The sequence below is a fragment of the Leptonychotes weddellii genome, chromosome 6 (assembly GCF_054177405.1).
Source record: "Leptonychotes weddellii isolate Sample4059 chromosome 6, ASM5417740v2, whole genome shotgun sequence".
In the NCBI taxonomy this organism is placed as follows: Eukaryota; Metazoa; Chordata; class Mammalia; order Carnivora; family Phocidae; genus Leptonychotes; species Leptonychotes weddellii.
Window position 1 is genome coordinate 12490629 of NC_138374.1, and position 13848 is coordinate 12504476.

A 13848-nucleotide genomic window follows, 5' to 3' on the forward strand; every position below is an offset into this window, starting at 1 on the left:
AATAAATAAATAAAACCTTAAAAAAAAAAGTGACATGCTATGTCTTTTATTTATGTAGCCTCCCTCCCCCACCCTGTGTGATGTCTAAATGGAGAAAGAACAAAAATGAACAGATGAGTTATTCTTTAGAATTTGTTCATTTCGTAGGAGACACTATATAGTTCCTTGGTCAAGGTCATGGAATTGGACATGGGATGGCCCTGGGTTGGAATCTGTGCCATTCCCTAGCTGTGAGACCATGGGCAAGTTGCTTAGCTTTTCCAGCTCTCGGTTTCTTATCTGTAATATGAGTGTTTCAGTTACTTACTGCTTCATAACAAATGCACCCAAAGCTTAGTAGCTTAGGGGTGTGTGCGTGGCTTTGTTGGTAGAGCAGGAGACTCTTGATCTCAGGACTGTGAGTTCGAGTCCCACATTGGGTGTGGAGCCTACTCAAGAAAGACAGAAAGAAAGAGAGAGAGAGAGAGAGACAGGGAGGGAGCGAGGAAGAAAGAAGGAAAGAAAGGAAAAACAACAAACATATTTTTTCAAGATTCTGCCATTTGAACAAGGTTCACAATGAATGGCTGATGCCTGCCTCACATGATATTGTTAGGTTGCATTCAGCTGGAAGTTCAGCTGGGCTGGAACATCTAAGATGGCTTCACTCATCGGACTGGAAGTTGGTGCTATCATCTGGGGCACCTCAACTTTCTAGAAGGACTCTTTTCCTCTAGCAGACTAGACTCATTTCCAGATAACATGACAGCTGGGTTCCAAGAAAGCAAGAACAGAAGGTGCCAGGGCTCTTCAAGACCTAGCCCCAGAACTGGCCCAGTGTCACTTCCACATCATTCTATTAATCAAAGCATGTCACAAAGCCAGCCAAATTCAGCAAAGTGGAAATAGACTCCACCTCTTGAAGGGAGAAATGGCAAACAATTTATAGCCATTTGTAATCCAACACAATGGGTACACATAGGGTTGTTATGAAAATTAAATGAGATAATAGCAGTCAGTAAGTCCTTAATAAGTAGTATTTGCTTATTACTGTTTAGATGTGGGGCTTGATCCCAAGATGCTGGGATCATAACCCGAGCCGCCCAGGTGCCCCAGCACTTTACTTCTGTTACATAATAACCCTATAGATACTAGGGCTTACCTTATTTTGCAGATAGGCTACTGGGTCACAGAGAAGCAAAGTAACCAGTCTAACGTCACACACCTAGTAAGTGGTAGAACAGAGATAGGAACATATAAATATGGATCAGACCTAGCGTACTCCAGAATCCTTTTGTTACTTCACTCTAAGCTCCCTTCATACTCAAAACTTGTATGTTGCTTCTATGTACAAAATATATAAAGGAACTGAAGAAACTAGTTTTTTGGTACAAAATGAAAAGTTGAGAAGTGGAGATTGTCAATCCCAGTGGGATTGTCTGCTTGAAACCTGGTCAGAGTAATTCAGAATTTAGCTCTCTGCACATTGGTTAATACTCTATCTTTAGTTAAAATGGGGAAGAAATATCTAGATGTATGGATACATTTTCCAGTTTGCATATTTAGTATCAGTTCTTTTTCTTTCCATTTTTTTAAGTTTTTATTGAAATTCCAGTTAGCATACAGTGTAATACTAGTTTCACATGTATAATATAGAGATTCAGTACTTCCATACAACACCTGGTACTCATCACAAGTACACTCCTTAATCCCATCACCTGTTTCACCCATTCCCCTGCCCACCTCCCCTCTGGTAACCACCAGTTTGTTCTCTATAGTCAAGAGCCTGTTTCTTGGTTTGCCTCTCTCTTTTTTTTTTCCCCCTTTGCTCATTTGCTTCTTAAATTCCACATATGAGTGAAATCATATGGTATTTGTCTTTCCCTGACTAACATATTTCAATTAGCATTATAATCTCTAATTTCGTTCATGTTGTTGCAAATGGCAAGACTTCATTCTTTTCGATGGCTGAGTAATATTCATATATATATATATATATATATATCACATCTTCTTTATCCATTCATCAGCCAATGGACATCTGGGCTGTTTCCATCGTTTGGCTAATGTTGATAATGCTGCTACACACATCGGGGTACATATATCCCTTTGAATTGGTATTTTTTTATTCTTTGGGTAAATAGCTAGTAGTGCAATTGCTGGATCATAGAGTGGTTCTGTTTTTAACTTTTTGAGGAGCTTCCATCCTGTTTTCCGGAGTGGTTGCACCAGATTTCAACATCAGTCCTTAATTCATTCGCTCCTCCTGTGCCTTGACCTCCTCCTATGAAATGGGGATAGTGGCAATTAGATAACATTGAATTCATCACCACATGCAACTTTGGTTGGGATGACAATATCTGTATAAATGCTAGGTGTTCTTGTTTTTAATTAGTCATTATTATCAAGTGTCCTGATTCACTGTCCCAGAAACTTAATTTCTGGTTGCATCATCTCCTCTGAAGCGGTGGCTTTTAAAGTGATGTCTCAGACATGAAGTTATGCTGTCCCCAAACCACTCATAATCTAAGAAGAGCTCAGATTTTCTGCCAGCATGTTTTCCCCTCCTACATCTTTCTGAAATAAAAAATGAAGCAGGAGAAGGAAAGGGCTGTGTACTAGCTCTGATCCCACTTTCTGATGTGGTGACAGGGCGGAGGCCGAGCATGTGAAAAGCACCCTCGAGGCTCTGATTGCGATTTAGTTCATTTATACGGCATCATTTCACCCAATCCCAGAGAGAGCATTCATCTTGTTCAGGATCTGGGAAGACCGGGTGCTGGTGGGAGTGTAGCTTTAAGTCAGGAGACCAGGAGTGTCGTGCAGATGCCCCCACTAACTAGTTGTCTAATCCTTAACAAGTTGCTTTGTCTTTCCAGGCTCATTTTCCTCATCTGTCAAGTCAAATGAAGGTTATGGAATAGATGATCTCTGAAAAATCCTTCCAGCTCTACAGTTCTATTCTGGGTCTGTCTGCACCTGCAGACAGTGATGTGGGGTTAGGAAGGGCACTGGGGAGGGAGGCAAATTCTGTCATGAGGATAAACACTTTTACCTGGAGCAGTCCTGCGTCCTCATGTGTTTTGTGGTACAGGCTGGTCTCAGATTATCCAAATAATTGATTGAATTCTCTCCTTTCTCCATTCTCTCTGTGAGCGGACACACAGCTTTAGCTTCTGGGAGCAGCAACTGCTTCTCGGAAATTTTCATCCCGGGGCTTCCGTCCTCCACTGTGTCCTCTCAGAAACCTGTCATGGTTTTTCTGGATGGATGCCCACAGAATTTTAATCCAGTCTCTCCCTCTCTCTCTCTCTCTCTCTCTCTCTCTCTCACACACACACACACACACACACACACACACGCACACACAGGGAAAGTACTATGCATAACAAAAAGCAAAACCAGGTTATGGGTTGGATGTTTCTTTATTGAATTCGGTTACTTCAAGTGCTCAGAACGGAGAGAGGCAAAGAGAGCCATCAATGAACAGCCCTGCTTGGGCTGCCAACCCCAAGCCCTGAGCAGCTAGGGCCATGAGTTCTCTTAGTTAAGGGTTTGCTGAGGACGTTGTAGAGAAGAAGCCTATATGCATTAGTGCCCATCTTGGATCCAGCCCCAGGTCCTGACACCTCTAGACTCTTGGTAAATAGGCTGCTTAATGAAACTGGGTGTCTTCACATAATATCCCCATTTCTTCCCTTCTCCAATAAACATTTGCACTTCCAGTGAGGGGGAGGCGGAAAGAGGTCCCTGCTCTCATGAAATTTAGCAGAGTCCTCCAACTTTACTCAACTTTAAAAGGTACAGTTCTCCCACTTTAACCTGTGGAAAGATCCCCCGGGAGGCAGCGAAAAAGGCACACTCCCGAACACAGCTCTCAGACATTCGTTCAGTAGGTTTGGATCCAGGAAACTATTTTATTCACTCCAGGGCAGCTTGAGGTAGGAGGGTGATAGACTCCTAAGAAATGCTCATGGCTGGAAATAAATTACATTATCACAAACAAGAAGTCCATGTTTCCATTTGTATTTCATGTTGTTTCGATAAATCCCATGAAAACTGATGCCTAATAATCAGGATTCCTGGCATTAACATTAAGGTCATTCATTGCCCTGCATCCTGGATACATGTCATGATCACACAGAGATTTGGAAAACTCAAAGCAGGAATAAAAGGGCAAAGCCCTGTAGGGTTGCTAAAGAAGAGTATAAATACCTTTGAGTTCAAATTCTGCACTTGCCCACTGGGTGACTGGGGCTAGTAATGGAACTTCTCTGAGTCTCTGGGTTTGTTTTTTCATTTATAAAACTGGGAGATTGCTAACCTTGCTGATGGAGGGGTTAAGAAAATTAGTTTATGCACCCCTAAAGTGCTCAATAAATAGTTCTCACTTAAAATACGCCACTGCTATTCCCCTGCAGGGAGAGGCAAGTGTCTCTGAGGCCCAACTTCAAATCGGTATTTGGGATTTGGCCAGAGTTTGGCCTATCCTCTAGCGCCGGATATACGCCCGGGACCTCTCTGGGCTCCTACTGCCCACCGCGCTAGTCTTTTCTAAGGGCTGCAGTTCGCTCCCTGGCCGGTTCCCCTCCTCCATCTAAAAGAAGAGGTGGTAGGTTGGGTGATTTTATTTTAAAAGACTCTTTCCTGGGCCTTTGACTGGCGCTGCAGGTATCAGCGTGGGTTTCGAGGGCCTCGGTAGCCTTGGCGGACAGGAGGAGGCGGCTGAGCTGGGTGCGACTAGGAACCCGGAGCCACCCCCAGATGGCCCCATTGGGGCCAAGGCTTGGGTCTGGGACTCTCCAGGGCCAGCAGGTCTCCTGAGGTGGGCAGGGGGAGGGGGCAAATCCTCCTGCGCAAGGACGCTGAGCTGTTGGGGAGAGGCCCTGGGCCAGGCCAGCTGTCCGAGAGTAGGACATCGTCCCCCGCACGGCCAGGTGGCAGGGCAGGGCCATGGGGCCGGCCATTTGGAACCCCATGGCTTCCCCGCCTAAGGACGCCCCCGGAATTGGCTCTGGCCCAGCTCCACAGGAAAATGAGGGCCTCATCCACCGCCCGGATCCCCTTCGAAAGGACCCAAATCCCAGGGACCTGCACTGGCTACGCGGGGATGGGAGCCAGGACCCTGCGGTGGCGCTTTTCTACCGCTCGACCCGCAAAGGAGTGGAGCCCTCGGGGCGCCAACCTGGGCGTTTGCGCGTGGCGGGAAGTAACTGGCCAGTTTGCTGGATTTTGTCTCCATCCCACTCTGCATCTTCAGACCAGGGCGGCCACAAGGACACTTCCCCCGCTCCATTCCCACCCAGGCCCACCGAACGGCCCAGCCGAGCGGGGAACCAAAGGCACCGTCCACGCGGAGGCCCAGCTGGCGACAGCCCGAGAGGACTAACAGGCCACCCGTCCGCCGGGGACCCGGGAAACCCGCCTCCCTGAGGAGAGTAGCTCAGGACAATCACACGCAATCACACACATACACACACACACACACACACACACATTCAAATAAAGTAAAAGCCCAAGGTCTGCCTCCACGGCCAGAGGCGGCCTCCGGAACCGGACGGAGCGTGGGCTCTCCGATGGGCCCGGAGGGGGTCGGGGGCGGCAGGGGGAGGGGAGAGCGCGAAGGACCCGGCTCGGCGGCCCCTCCCGCTCGCCGACGTTCCACGGGGTCGAGGGGGTGCTGGCGGGGCGGCGGGACCGCGGCGCGGGCGGAGCGCGCCTGGCAGCGGGCGGGAGCCCTTCGGAGCCCACCACACACACTCGCACCCCCTCGCCCTCCCTCTCTCCCCGCCGCTCGCCGGCACCCCCGCCCCCAGCCCCCTCCTCTTCCCCGCCCGCCTCCGCCCGCATTCTGGGAATTGTGTGGAAAAATTCTCAGCCAAACCTCCCACCTCTCCTCTCCCCCCACCCCACCCCACTCCCTTTAAAAAACCCCCTTTCCTCCCCGGCCCCTGCACTCTTTGTGAATGAGGGCAGGGAACACGGCCCTTCCCCCGCCCAGGAGCCACGCCAGACCGCCGCACTCAGAGCACTGTTTGTTAATAGTCCAATTAGATAATTGCCATCTTTCACTCCTTTTGCTCCGCATTTCCCATAAAGGAATGAATGGGGAGAGCGGCGTGGAGAGGGCTTCTGCCCCGGCAAGGTGACGAGAAGGGCTGGAGCATGCTCCTTGCACAAGGCCATGCGCTTGAATTGAATCATTGTAGCCTAATCAATGCTCTTATTGGATTACTGGCTGTTGCTTTTCTCAAAGATATTGTAGCAGAGACAATGAAATAGCTAGGGGAAAACTTTTTTTTTTTGAAGCAGATCTCACAGTTGAGATTTTCTCGGCTCTCTCTCCCTCTCCCCCTCTCTCTCCTGCTGGACTCTGAGTACAAAGCTGCCCTTTGAATGGGCTGCCTCAGGGCTGCTGGAGGTGCAGGCAGGAAAAAATCCAACTGGAACTAAACGAAGAGAGGTGGCCGTTTAACATGGCTGTCAGCGTCGAGGTGTGTTAAGAAGGAGTTATTTGGGACGAAAGCTTGGCTTTTAGAGTTCGGGGGAGATACTTTTTGGGAAAACTTTTACTCCACCCCCCGCTTTTTTTCCCCTAGAGGCAACTGCTTTCTTCTGCTGCAGGGTGTGTAAGCGTTTTTGTTGGTTTCTTTTTCCCTCGCCCTCCCCCCTCATTCAGCTCTATCTGTCGAGTGTGGAGAAAACCCCTCTAGCCAGTATGTGAGCAGGAGGGTCAAAGGCAAAGGGAAAGTTAATAATGCCTGCTCATGGTACTAACAATTCAGGATGAATCTTGTCAAAAGTTTTTCTGGAAGTGTGGGTCTTTGATTGTGTGTTTCCTGAAAGCAAGACCAATCATTTCCGTTTATTCACTGGCTAAACCCCTACTTGATTGGGGACAAGGACAGAAACCATCCATTACGATCTGATATATTATCCAAACAATTTAGTGTATTCATGAGGTAACCGAAACGTGGGGGCTGCGAAATTACCCGTAATCAATTGCAACAGCGAGTGTACGTCCCCGCGGGTGTCGGACAACTACAACTCGCTGTGGCAGTAACGCGCGGGAGCCGCAGCATTTCGGAGTTGCTCTGCTTGCTACCTGATCGTCAGGCTGGGGACACTGGACGTGCTCAGAGAACACGGACGCTGACGAGGCGGCCTCGCCGCTGCTCCATCGGGATCCTGGATCAGACCCGCCGCCTCTCCGAGAGCGCGCCACTCGCCGGTCGCCGCTGACCCGCCCGCGGTCGCCGCAGCCGCCCCGCGGGGACATTCATTCTTGCCGCTTTGCCTCTCTCTGGGCAGGGCTCAGAGGAGCTCCATTGTAGGGTTTTGTCCCCGCAGTGCCTCTTTTTTGTTTCTTTTTCTTTTCTTTTGTTTTTTTTTTCTTTCTTTCTTTTCTTTTTCTTTTCTTCTTCTTCTTCTTCTTCTTTTTTTTTTTTTTTCCTCCTATGTTCGGGAAACCAGACAAAATGGACGTTCGGTGCCACTCGGACGCAGAGGCTGCCCGGGTCTCGAAGAACGCGCACAAGGAGAGCCGGGAGAGCAAGGGTGCGGAGGGGAACCTCCCTGCCGCCTTCCTCAAGGAGCCGCAGGGCGCCTTTCCCGCGTCGGGTGCCGCGGACGATTGTAACAAAAGTAAATCCAATTCGGCCGCCGATCCGGATTATTGCCGCCGGATCCTGGTCCGAGGTAGGGATGGGGCAGGGCTGCAGGGCGCGTTCCTTGGGGGAGGACTCGGGGGCCCTAGCAGCGCGGCGCCCCAGACCCAGGCCCGCAGGGAGGAGGTGCCGGCTGGGACTTCGGAGAAAGTTAGTGGCCTTTCCCCACCCCCGCGGTCTGGCCGGCCGCTGGGCACTCGCACCTGGGGCGCGCACTCTCCAGGAGCCTTGACTCTCCAAACCCCGAGGGGCCCCGCCTACAGGGTTGCTGGGGAGCCTCGGGGCTGCGCGGGCGGGCCCAGGCTGCAGGCTGCGGCCTCTGACTCGGGGAAGAAGCAGGACACTATGGAGGACGAGTGCGCGCTGTGGGAGCCGGAGGACCTGCCGGGAGCCTGCCTTCGGGCTCCGGCGCCCTGGCCGGCTGAGTGCACCCAAGGGGAGTGCGGGCGCCGGAGAACAGCAGCCGATCGCCGGCTACGGCCAGGCCAGTTGGCGCGCTGGGCCGAGGGCCCCGGCGCAGCGCTCGGGGCTGGCCGCCGCCGCCAGGAGAAGCGGCTGGGCTGGGTTGCCGGGCCGCGGATGTTGCCTTGGTGCTCGGCTCGGCCCGGTAGTTGCTGCGCGTTGTGCTGGGGGCTCTGGCGTTCGCTGTCGTGAGGCCCGGCCCCGGCCCGGCGCCGCCCCCGCTAGCAGATCGCCAGGACCCGCCGGCCCCCACTCCGTCCCTCCTCCTTCCGCCGCCGGGGCTCGGGAGGGAAGGAGACCCTGGGGTGGGGCGTTGAGACCGCCGGAGCGGGGTCTGGTCAAGGGTCTCCAGAGCTGGGGCCGACGCGACCCGGCCTGGTCAGTTGGGAGACCCTCAGGCTACAGGGGACCCAGACCGCGCAACCGAGGCTCCCAGACCGGAAGGAACATCACCGATTTGGATTTTTTTTTTTTTTTCCTCCTATGTCCAAAGGGCTCTATAAAGGCAAAGTCTGGTTCCCCTTTCCGTCAGCGGTGTGGAGTTAGCCCCTTCGCTCCCCAGAACACACCGTGTTTTTGCCCCCCGGCTGTGGCCGCAGCTCTCCGCCCCCGCCCCCCACTCCCGACCGCAGGCAGCTTGCGACCCTGTCCTCCAGCCAGCTCCAGCCAGGGAGGTGGAGGGAGACGGGAGGGTTCCGGCGACTGACATCTCCCCTTCCTCAGATGCCAAGGGTTCCATCAGAGAGATCATCCTGCCCAAGGGCCTGGACCTGGACCGGCCCAAGAGGACGCGCACGTCCTTCACCGCTGAGCAGCTCTACCGGCTGGAGATGGAGTTCCAGCGCTGTCAGTACGTGGTGGGCCGAGAGAGGACCGAGCTCGCCCGGCAGCTTAACCTCTCCGAGACCCAGGTACCAGGTGGCCAGGCCTGCACAGCTCTGCACAAGCCTGCCTCCCTGCCTCCCCCCCCAGCCGGCTCTTCCCAGTACTTAGCCTGGCTCTGGACAGAGACTCCCAGGGGAGGTGGAGGAGACTGGGAGGATGGAGTGAAAGACCCACGATTTCTTCCCTTTCATAAAACATTCCTTTCCCTCCATGCCCCCAAAATCTTCCAGGGCCCATGCTCTGCCCACCTTGGCCTAGCCCAGGAGGCCCAAAATTCTGTCCTTTGGAATACCTTTTTGGATCACAGTCTTGAGAATTCCTTGCCTCTGTTCTACAAGGAACCAATGTTTGCCCCTGTCTTGGTCACCCCATTTTGGCCAGATTTCCAGGCACCACCCCCTTTGGGGACCCCAGCCTTATACAACACCCAGGCCTGTTTTGCAAGAATGGGGCTGGGGCCCAAGCCACCCTCTAGTTGTGCTGAGGCTAACAACTAGATTGGAAAGGTGCACATTCCTGAGATTACACCATGCAGGCCAGGCTACCCTGCCCCTTAAGGCTTCCCCTGGCTCTGAGCTGGACCCAGACCCATTCCTGGCCCTGAGCACCCACTGGGCACCTATTAGGCCCTGTCTTCAGTGCCAGTGATATGTGAAGTATGGGATCAGAGGCAGATCTGGGGCCCTGGGAGCCAGCCCAGCCAACTGTGCTTTAGGTCTTTTCCTTTACATGAAATCCACATGTTACTGGAATTAGCCACGTAGACTCTGGGCCCAGGCTTTTCAGGGCCTGGGAGCTTTGCCTTATGGAGGGAGGGCCTTTTGGGCCTAGTGAGGGCATGACACCAGCTTGGCCTAGGTAAGGCAGACTTCTTTCTAAGGGCCAGTCTCCTTCCCTGTCCCAGCCCTGAAGCAGGTAGGGAGCATGTTAGGTCTGGGATCTGGGCAGAAAGCTGAGAACTGAAGACAGATCATATTGGATGTTCTTTTTGAGTTTGAGTTGGCATGATAGCTTTTTCCTATTCTCTCTACTACCACTCCTCTTTTACAAAATGTAGACCTTTCCATATAGCTGCTAAACTCCATTCTGGGCCACCAGCTAGGCTTGAAGAGGGGCAAAAGAAGATGAGAAAATGAGAGGGAGGTTGGTAGAGAGCATTTAGTTCACCCCAGCCTCTTGATTTCCTCCCATGATTCCAAAGTTCATGATGGAGAGCAGGGGAGTGATAAATTAAGAGTATCACTCAGAGCCTCCATCCAGCTGGCAGAGAGAGGAGGTGGAGAAAGCTTGGCCCACAGACCATCCTGCACAAATTATTCCTTCTACAGCCACCTTTCCTGCTTGCTGCTAGTTGATGGTCAAGTCTGAGCCTAAAAAGCAAGAAATAGCTTTTTGAAGCCTTGGACAGGACTAATGCCGCAGAGGCTAAATTCGAGCTTGTTTGTCGGGCAATGGGCCTGGGTCCAGAAAGGTAGAGCAACACTCCTCCCCACCCACTCCCACTTCCTACACAGCAGCCTTCGGGTCTTACCCCTCTTCCGGAAATGTGAGCTCACAAGCCAGGGTGATCCACGTCTGGCTGCAGGTAGTGAGGCAGCCCAGTGAAATCCCTTCTGGTCTTCCTTGGAGTTAGGGTCATGGACATCTTTATTGCTCTAGTTATAATCTCCCACAGCCTGGGCCTGCTTCCATGACCCGGAAGCGCAGCCTACTGGAGCTGTGTCCGACTCAAGGTGGCCCAGGCAGCTCCCGGGCTCGCCCCTCTCCCGGTGCAGGATGGGGCTGGGACTGGGGCTAGGGCTGGGGTTGGAGAGGGCCCCGAACCGAGCCCTCGCGTCCTCGCTCCCCCTTGACGGCCCGTCTCTCCCTGCCCCTCTTTCCCGCCCTCCCCGCGCCCCTGCGCCCAGGTGAAAGTCTGGTTCCAGAACCGGCGCACGAAGCAGAAGAAGGACCAGGGCAAGGACTCGGAGCTGCGCTCGGTGGTGTCGGAGACGGCGGCCACGTGCAGCGTGCTGCGGCTGCTGGAGCAGGGCCGCCTGCTGTCGCCGCCCGGCCTGCCCGCGCTGCTGCCGCCTTGCGCCACCGGCGCGCTCGGCTCCGCGTTACGCGGGCCCAGCCTGCCGGCCCTGGGTGCCGGAGCCGCTGCGGGCTCGGCCGCCGCCGCCGCGGCCGCCGCCCCGGGTCCCACCGGCGCCGCGTCCCCGCACCCGCCGGCCGTGGGCGGCGCTCCGGGCCCCGGGCCCGCTGGGCCAGGGGGACTGCATGCGGGCGCGCCGGCTGCCGGCCACGGCCTCTTCAGCCTACCAGTACCATCGCTGCTCGGCTCGGTCGCCAGCCGCCTATCCTCCGCCCCGTTGACAATGGCCGGTTCGCTGGCCGGGAATTTGCAAGAACTCTCCGCCCGATACCTGAGCTCCTCGGCCTTCGAGCCTTACTCCCGGACCAACAATAAAGAAGGGGCCGAGAAAAAAGCGCTGGACTGATTTTAAGTGTTTGCTTGTATTTATATTTATAGTATCTATTGTGGTGATATTTATGGACTCGCGTATTCGGCGCCCGAGGCTCCTGTGCTGGGCTTCCGGCCCCCAAGAGGCCTCTTGACAGCTCTCCTTCCCCACTAGTCTCTGCTACCAATCCTATTTTGGGCTACTTTTTTCTACCTTTCCTCCGTGCTCCCCCCGCCCCCCAACTTCCTTCTGAATCCAGGAGAATCCAAAGAATTGGGGGAAATATCCGAATTAGACAACTGATGCCCCAACCAATGCCTGGCCCTGGAGGGCAAAAGACTGGTTCTAAGTCAAAGCCCAGGACACCTGCTCTAGATCGGGCCGCCGCTGCATTTGATCATTCTTATGAATATTGAAAGGGCAAAGCTGCACGCAGACCCCAGGGCCTGAAAAGGCTGGTAGGTTTCGTTAGACCAAAAAGGAAGACGCTCCTTCCTCTCGCCAGAGAAACCAGGGCTTCGGGGAGCCCCTGGGCCCCACTTTGCGGACCGCTTGGGAGACCCGGTGCACAGGCAGCTTTCTGGCTGGACAAATCCTGCCGATTTTTTTCCCCCTTTAGAGAAACATCACCACCACCCCCGACCCCAGGAGATAAACCAAACATCACGGTAGGCGTCGGTGGTAATACATTTGATCTAATCAGCAATAAAGCAAGAGTCGTAACTACCACATAAAACCAGATGAAGTGAAACCAGTGTTTAAATATTCCGAACAACCGAGTTTGGAAGGTTTAAGAGAATTCAGGATAGAGATTGCTCCACAGGGCGATGAAAAACTCAAGTTCTGGGTGTTATGACTTTAAACAGGAATTTAAAAGGAAAAAGCAAAAGGAAAAAAAAAGCCAACGCCGCTAAAGAAAGAAAATTCAGAATCTTTTCTCCGAGGCTGTTCGGGGCGGTGGCCGACAGCTTCACGCTCCTCCGGGAGCGAGAGCAGGACGGCTGCCGACGCTTCTCCCCACCGTCTCCCTGACCCGTGGCCTCTGGGCAGAATTGCTGGGTTTGGAAACGAATCAGTGCCCTTTGCCTCCTCTTCCCAACACCCGGATTCACCAAACCCTTCCCGGCACGCTGGAAACGCCTGGATTTCTTCGAGGACCGGGGCGGCAGGGACCAAGCCCCGGACAGCAGGGCTGCCTGGCCTCCTGCGCCGCGGTCTCTGTATTACGATCAGCTCCCTGCGTGGATAGGAAAGACATCCCTCCCCACACCCCTCCCCTCAAAAACCCCAGGGTTTCCACGGTCCCAAGTCAGAAACCCAGACGGCGACACCATCACAGCCTCATCCCTTATCGGAGCAACAACCACTATCCCCGCAGCCACGGCCACCTGCATTTTAACCAAAACCACAGACCTAGACGGTGAGGTGCCGCGGTGTCTAGAATGTATTCCTTCATCCGAAGCGAGCGCAGAGCATTTTTAAAATAGTAATTTTATTGTAAATTATTTACGTCGGAACCTTTTTTTTTCCCTTTTTTTTTTTTTCTTTTAGGAAATAGTGAAGAAAATAATGAACGATTCAAACGCGGGTAGGTGTCACTGAATTCTGGCTACTAACTCTGTTCTGAATGTTTTGGATATTTGGATGTTTTGTATTTATGTGGTGAGAGTGAAATATATATATATATCTAAGATGATAAATGAGGTGCATTTTTTGTCTTGTGTTTGAAGGATAAATACAAAAACAAAAACAAAAAGGAAGAAGAAGAAGAAAAGGAAGAAAGACCCAGCAAATGATGAGTCTCGGCGCGGGGAATCCTGGGGCGGAGGGTGGCGGCCCGGGGAGCGCGCGCGGGGGCCCAGCCGTTGGTACCGTGAGCTCCTGGAAGGAGGTTTAGGGGCGGACCTTGGTCCCCAGAGACGCAGCCGCCTGGCTACAATGTTCATTTCACTTCTTTGAGTCTGTCTCCCTCTCTGGTTCTCTATCCCAGTGGTGTTGGACCTTCAGGCCCTACCCCCTGGATCTCCCACTTCCTGTTTCTTGGTTTGTTTAGGAACTTGTCTCGGGACACCCTAAAGTTCCTACCTCCTAACACTCCTAGTTACTAGAGTTTTCCGGCCACAGCTCCGAGCCGGCCGGCAGTATTTTGGATTTGTGCAATCACAGGGCCCGAAACAGGCAAGATTTTCCTTTCTTCTCATTTAGAGTAAGTCTCTGTGCTGTCAAAAGGAAACTTGAGGGAGCAGGAGAATGGAATAGATATTAATTCCTGCACAGACCCCTCCTCCCATCCCATCCCAGTCTGTACGCAGTGGTGACGGATGTAGATGTTGCAGACAGAACTCGGGGAAGCTAGGAAGGCTGAGGGGGTGCTCCTAGACACTCTCCTAAAGCCGGCGGCCCGGGGT

At 53.1% G+C, this 13848-nt stretch overlaps 1 protein-coding gene across 1 annotated transcript; it reads left to right on the forward strand.

Moving 5' to 3' along the window:
- The first annotated feature begins 6031 nt into the window (after nt 1-6031).
- VAX1 (ventral anterior homeobox 1) lies at nt 6032-13131 on the forward strand. The gene is made up of 3 exons (XM_031019667.2): nt 6032-7677; nt 8832-9019; nt 10901-13131. The coding sequence occupies exons 1-3, from the start codon at nt 7437-7439 to the stop codon at nt 11474-11476; spliced, it is 1005 nt and encodes a 334-aa protein (XP_030875527.2). The 5' UTR covers nt 6032-7436; the 3' UTR covers nt 11477-13131.
- The last annotated feature ends 717 nt before the right edge of the window (nt 13132-13848 follow it).

What these genes read in the sequence shown, in the direction of transcription:
- VAX1 (XM_031019667.2), top strand. Translation starts at nt 7,437, where the DNA reads ATGTTCGGGAAACCAGACAAAATGGACGTTCGGTGCCACTCGGACGCA. An exon ending in CCGCCGGATCCTGGTCCGAG is followed by an intron (nt 7,678 to 8,831) that starts GTAGGGATGGGG and finishes CCCCTTCCTCAG; the next exon opens with ATGCCAAGGGTTCCATCAGA. An exon ending in TTAACCTCTCCGAGACCCAG is followed by an intron (nt 9,020 to 10,900) that starts GTACCAGGTGGC and finishes CCCTGCGCCCAG; the next exon opens with GTGAAAGTCTGGTTCCAGAA.